This window comes from Sinocyclocheilus anshuiensis, unplaced genomic scaffold (genome assembly GCF_001515605.1).
Source record: "Sinocyclocheilus anshuiensis isolate Anshui unplaced genomic scaffold, SAMN03320099.WGS_v1.1 scaffold1239, whole genome shotgun sequence".
Lineage (NCBI taxonomy): Eukaryota > Metazoa > Chordata > Actinopteri > Cypriniformes > Cyprinidae > Sinocyclocheilus > Sinocyclocheilus anshuiensis.
This window is the reverse complement of record NW_015540949.1, coordinates 338947-345630: the sequence shown is the minus strand read 5'-3', so window position 1 is coordinate 345630 and position 6684 is coordinate 338947. Positions and strand designations below refer to the sequence as shown.

Here is a 6684-nt window from a genome sequence, read left to right as displayed (position 1 = left end):
GATATCGTCCTCTTTTGGAAGACCAAACAAAGTAGTTTCGCTTTCACAACGAAGCACACAGCGTCTTCACGACATGGCTGCAGCGTCAACAAAACTACAGTGAGACTAAAAGTTACGCCTTCTTTCTTTGCGTGAACATTTGGGCGGCGTTATGCAAATCTTCCCACATAGCGACATAGACATGTGGGGGCGTGTTAGAATGAGCCGTTTTAGGTAGGTGTGGCTGACTCTGAACTTTTATAAAGAATATCTCTTTGGATTTGAGACTTTAGTCTTTGCAACTTTACAGATCTTCTTTATGCACCAAGAGCTTGTAACACTCCAAAGAGAAAGGAAAAATTGAAATCGCATCATATGACCCCTTTAAGAATTTCAGGTTCACATTGTATTGCTATTATATGTAGCTTGAAGTCAAAAAGTGTAAATATTCGACAGTTCTTGTTTTCTCGTTTTAGTAGTTTTATCATACTTCTCTCTCTGCTGTCAGGGTGCATGTGGTTCGTGTTGGGCGTTCAGCGCTGTTGGGGCTCTTGAAGGTCAGCTGATGAATACCACAGGAAAGCTGGTCGAACTCAGTCCTCAGAATCTGGTGGACTGTTCCTCCAGTTACGGCACCCATGGCTGCAGTGGCGGTTGGATGAATGATGCCTTCCAGTATGTTATTAAAAATGGTGGAATAGACTCAGAGTCATCTTACCCTTATGAAGGAGTGGTAAGTTGTTTGTGTGGGTCTAAGTGAATTAGAAACAAGTGATAATTACCGAAACATGGTAGAAACATTTCATATTAGAAGTGTCAGGAACTGTCACTGCAAGATTTTAGCGATATGTATACAGACAGCTGGATTTGTCAGTGCTTGGCTCATTTTTAAAAAGCTGCAACCCATTATTATGAATATAATCGAATAAATAAATGTGTCCTGCAGCAAGGGCAGTGCAGATACAATCCATCCCAGCGTGCAGCAAACTGCACCAGGTACTATTCTGTCAGTCAGGGAGATGAGGAGGCCCTGAAGCAAGCTGTTGCCAACATCGGGCCCATTTCAGTGGCCATTGATGCCACCCGCCCTCAGTTTATCATGTACCGTAGTGGTGAGTATTTCTTTCTCATCACATTTCAGCCAGGCCGATTACGAAGTTTTCAGGTTGCAAACTGAAGGTCAAAATTATTTATATTTTTTGTTGGTAGCTATTGTTACCAACGTAATGTTATCTCACATCTGTCCACAGGAGTTTACAATGATCCATCTTGCAGCAAAATCATAAACCATGCAGTGCTGGTTGTGGGATACGGTGCGATTGCGGGACAGGAGTTTTGGCTGGTCAAAAACAGGTACAATCATAATGATTGTTATGAACTTACTGGGTCTGATTTTGTTTTTCGAAATATACCCAGTGTAGTCTTGGTAGTCTTAGTGTAACAAGAGAACTTATATTTCAAACAAAACATTGAGATGAATAAATACATATGCTAATTATTATCTTTTGCTTGAACAGTTGGGGTACTGGATTTGGAGATGGTGGCTACATCCGTATGGCCAGAAACCAGAACAACATGTGTGGCATCGCCTCATACGCCTCCTATCCGGTTATGTAACTGAAACCCACATTGAAATCTATGAATATAGATAAGAAATATTTTATTTAATTTCTTAGCTGTAAATGAGTGTTCTATATACTGTTTTTTTTTTTCAATTTCCATTGTCTTTTTAAAAATCCAAATGTATTTTAAGAATGTCTTACAATATAAATATTATTTTTCTCTCTTGTAAAGCTTTAAAAGAAAAAAATGCTTTCACTCTATTCAGTATGTTTACAAATGACTTGGTTTTATTCAGTGCAACATCACAACGAACAGTTTCACATGAGGTATTAAAGGATTTTCCAAGATCAGCACGCAATGTCCAGTTATGATTGATATTTAGATTGCTGTGATTTTTACACCTTTGGTTGATTAGCCACATTCATAAGGTAACACAAGGGAGAGAATGGCATAAAATGACACAGATGTTCACACCAGCAGAAAGAGATTTTAAATGAGTGATAGGTAAAAGAAAAAAGAAAACACTTGCTACCTTTTCAGTCTGTTTATCTGAACCGTTAATAAGTGGAACTCCAGATGCCAAAAATGCCTTGAGAGAATGAATTCTGTCAGCCTATGATCCAACAATCAAGTTTGCTAAAATCATATTTTTATTCGGGTGATTCATATGACACAGCTAAAACATAATTGCATGATATTTGTAGAGACAAACATATTTAACATTTATTTTGGTCTCTATCCTCACTTTTACATGGTAACACTTATTTGGCTTTTTTTTTTTTCTTTTTGGAGGGATAAGCAATCATAAGATCAGCAAGACCCTCTCTCTTGCTCCGATTGTCATTCCCATTTGGTCTTTATACTGATAAATGTTCTTCAATCGCGCTCTCTCTCTCTCTCTCTCTCTCTCTCGCGCTCTCTCTCTCTCTCTCTCTCTCTCTCTCTCTCTCTCTCTCTCTCTCACTCACACACACACACTCAGACAAACAAGGTTCTCTCTGCCTGCAGGTAGGGCTGTGATTTAGTTGTGTTCACGGATTGATTCCAGCACATTTGGCTATAGTAACGCACAGACGCTCCCTGAATGGATGGGATCTTTGGTACAGTTACATCTCAGCTACACGACACATCACACACAGTTGAGGTAGATGAAATTAGAGCTGTCGGGTAGGCTAGAACAAAAATGGCCAAACGTGTTCCCCTCAGTGGGACGGCGAAATGGAAATATCACCTAAGATTTACACATTGTAGCAACTCTTTCAAATGTATCTGAAGATGTTAAACACTACGAGAATATGGCGTGATTTATGTTCCTCTCAGTAAGCGTGTGAACAAAATGTCTACTGGGATGCGCCAAATACTAAATTACGTTAGACGCGTCTGCCATGATCTGCTAAACTTGATCTTCGGGACGCTACAGGTCGTCGAGTGATCTCTAACCATCTACCGCGTAAGTTTGCAAATTATTATAACCTAAATCATTACATCTCTACAAAAAGAGAGGCCCGGCTAACCACCAGTGCTGCAACAGGGTGACCTGGAGAGTTGAGACGCGCACACGCTGACACCCTTTGCCCCTCGCGCAGCACGCTTACAATTGTCGCTCATTAAACTTTAATTCACATCCCCAAACTCCCATTCACCACCCCTCCCCTTCCTCACCGTGATTCGGTAATGCTGCTAGCCTCTGATCTGCCACCCCTCCCCGTGAACGCCCTAAGCACATGGGCCCTACCGAGTGCAGAGCTCCGGCCCCAGCCGCTGAGAGGACACAGATAAAAAGGGCCTCTTTGAAGTCGGCAAAAGTCGATGGCCTCTTTCATGGGCCCTCTTTCAAGTGTGTGCTGTGAAGGGGCCTCACTACATTCTCTGCAAAGGTTAAACACGGGGGAACGTGAAAGAGCATTGAAAAAGGGACGATCTCTCCCTCGACGGCCCAACCCGAGAGACCACGGCACAGCACGTACAATCATCGTACAGTAAATGTGGACTGCAGTGAGGAGATCACAGTTCAACAGCCTAAATATAGAATCATCTCGACTTCACAGCCACTTGTGTGCTGTTTTATGATCACGCTGAGACTCGATTTGTTCGGTCAGACTGTGGCCTAAAGGGTCTAGACATGCAGCACATGTGAACAATGAACATGGATGGGTACGCTAGCTTGGATATCGAAATACTAACATGGCGTTCAGGAGATGAGAAACGTCGGACATTCAGGGAGGACAAATATTCATCTTTGGTATTGGGACTCCTATCAGAGATAGGGGCCATTTTTCACACACAAACAACACTCTGTGAAATAAATACTGACGGTAACTAACAAATAAATAAAATAAATAGCTAGAAGATTGGAAATAAATACATAAATAATTATAAATAAACAAAGTGGTTCTCAGTTCATGTTCAATTCAAGCTTTTTGGGAGTATTTTTCATCAGGTTCTTCGAGATTTTGAGCTTTTTCCGGTACGAACAGCCATCGGCCAGATTATGTGCTTGAAATTTTTACAAAAACAAATGGATTTCTCCATCCTCAGTGTGACATCTAAGGAATCATTTGAAATCAGATGGAAAGTATGCAAGAGCGTCCTGGATTCCTCTTCACAGCCATTCTGTCAGCAGAAACTCACCAACAAGTTAAAAGTCTGTTGCAGTCATAGAGTCATAGCTGAGTTCCTCCTCATATTGTCTGAGAGGATGCGACTCCAGTCCTGTGCTGAGACTGTAGTTGTCACACAGCAGATGCCTTTTTTGGACTATGAGGCCTAGCTTTTTGTTACGAAGGTGTATAAAAAGAAAACAAGCTCCTAAAAAATGTTCATATTTTGGTTTCAGCTTCTTTATCCAGTAGTTTTTCCCCTTTAAAAGAATCTCTGAAAGATTAATTTGCATCCTTCTTTGTTTCTTTGGTCATTCATTTTCCATTTGTTGCAAAATCATCTCTCTCTCTTTCGAGAACTCTAAAAATATCATTTTGACGGTCATGATCAACAAAGAAAAAACAGAAACATTTTAGACACTGTAATGAATTACAAAATTAATAGATTCAATATCTATTCAGTAGCTTTTCATAACCCTCAATATGTTGATTAGTGAGTGATTTCATAAGCCCTGATGTGTCGGGCCAATCCTTTGCGATTAAAGCTAAAATAATCAACGCTAAAACTACAATCAAATCCTGTCTCATCTAGACATTGCGAACATCAGACTTCATCTTTGGTTTCATATGCTGTTGATTTGTATACAAAAACACCCTTGATTAAAAATCTCAAACTCTAGGAGCTACAGGTAAACCTGTGCTGTGCAGAGCGAAAAACGGCTCATTTTCCCATCACGCCGTGGAGCAGGTCACAGCTGGAGATGCAGTGCTGGACCCCGATGAGCCAGTGGAGGATGGGCGGCCCTCTTCGGTCCAGCGGTTGTGGTTTCTGCGGCGAGCGTTCATGAAGAAGTTGCTTACTGTGGAAAGCTCAAGGCCAAGCTGCTGAGAAATGGTGATCTGCAGGTCTTTGGTCGGTCGGTGGTTCTCTCTGAAAATGGCCATAAGAGTGCGACGCTGCAGGTCTGTGAAGACTAGCCGGGTGCGCTTGGGCCCCTGGTTGCGTTCTAGCTTGGATTGCTCCTGCTCCTTACGCTTACAAGCTGAAAAAAAAAAAACATTAGTCTACAAATAAGACCTGAAAATCTTAATTGGTCTTTCCATTATTATTAGCAATTTATCTTTGTTGTCTAATAGGCTCCACACTTAGTTAATTGCGGAAAACATAAATAGTGTTTGATAAAGGTCTATTCAGTGTAGATTTTTAACGTGTGACTTGCATCATTAACAATAATATAATTTTAAAAGTTTCAAACTGTAAACAACAAAAAAAAAGAGAGAAAAAGATGCACAAATAATGGTTGACAGTTTCATCAAGGAAATTATGGTCAAAGGCTGAAATATTCTCAGATTTTTAAGATCTCAACATTTTAAAATGCTAACCATTGAATCTGAAATACAAGTAGTTTAAGGGATAATAATTAAGTCCTTTGCTTTTGTAGAAAAATATGCAAATGATCAGGAAATTACAGCCGAAAGCTAAAATGTTGAAACATTGCATCTGAAGTGCAACTACTTTGAGATGATGAATAAGTACTTTGCTATTGTAGAAGACCTATATGATAGACCTATATAAAAAAATTTATATAGACCTATATAAAAATATGCAAATGATCAGGTAAATACAGTCGAAAGCTAAAAAAAAGAAAGATTGCAAATTTTAAAGATCTCACCATTTTAAAATGTTAAACATTGCATCTAAAATGCAACTAGTTTGTGAGATGATGAACAAGTCCTTTGCTACTACAGAAAAATATGCAACAGATCAGGAAATTATGATCAAAAGCTAAAAAAAGAAAAGAAAATAGAAATAGAAAACATTGCATGCAAAATGAAACTGAGCAGTCCTGTGCAGTAGAAAAAGATGCAACAGATCAGTTAGAGCCAATGTTGTCAATACTCTGCATTTTCATTGCGCAGTATTTATCATATATCGCTATTAATGTTATATAATATACAGCTTAATTAAATACTGCACTGGGTGTAGACCAGACTATTGCCTGAAAACCAGAGAGAGTCTCTATCAGACAACTGCCAACTTGATAGATAGATAGATAGATAGATAGATACATGTACTTTATTGATCCCCTAGTGGAAATTCAGGATAAGGGAGATTAAGTGATAAAGAGAAAGACTGTAAACGTGCTGAACAATAATGATCTATATCAAATACAACAAACCAGAAGAAACAAAACATTCAGAAAGTCTATTGTCCTTAAAATGCTTAATGTTTCAGTTCAGCATTTACCTCTGTATCATATTCAAACTCCTGATTCTCTCGATAGGGCCCACTTGCTTTCGCCAATACAATGGCGAACAATTTACAAAATGCTTCCTGATGTTGTAATCATGTGTAAAAGGTAGGAATTACCATGCTATAAATCATGCGCTCCGCACCACACTCCCAGACATAAACATCCCCCCATAGAGTTCTTATGATTGTGGGAGCAGGCCCTAATCATAATGTATACCACTTGTCTCATGTAGCTAAAATGTGATCGAAAGCCTTTTTCATAACCCCCCACCCCCCAATTGCCTATCA

General features: G+C 39.5%; 2 protein-coding genes across 4 annotated transcripts in view; one reads left to right on the top strand and one right to left on the bottom strand.

Moving 5' to 3' along the window:
• The window catches only part of LOC107689852 (cathepsin S-like), a 21533-nt gene extending 19874 nt beyond the window's left edge, over positions 1 to 1659 (top strand). The window contains exons 4-7 of one of the 3 annotated variants that reach the window (XM_016488021.1): positions 488 to 712; positions 926 to 1091; positions 1230 to 1332; positions 1497 to 1659. In XM_016488021.1, coding sequence (XP_016343507.1) covers positions 488 to 712; positions 926 to 1091; positions 1230 to 1332; positions 1497 to 1596 — 594 coding nt within the window. In that variant the 3' untranslated portion in view covers positions 1597 to 1659. The remainder of the gene's footprint in view (positions 1 to 487; positions 713 to 925; positions 1092 to 1229; positions 1333 to 1496) is intronic. The other 2 variants (XM_016488020.1, XM_016488019.1) reach the window with 2 other exon arrangements.
• Positions 1660 to 2479: 820 nt separating this feature from the next.
• Positions 2480 to 6684, bottom strand: part of LOC107689849 (hepatocyte nuclear factor 6-like) — an 8636-nt gene continuing 4431 nt past the window's right edge. Inside the window, exon 3 of the mRNA XM_016488017.1 lies at positions 2480 to 5185. Within this exon, the coding sequence (XP_016343503.1) occupies positions 4875 to 5185 (311 nt within the window). The 3' untranslated portion in view covers positions 2480 to 4874. The remainder of the gene's footprint in view (positions 5186 to 6684) is intronic.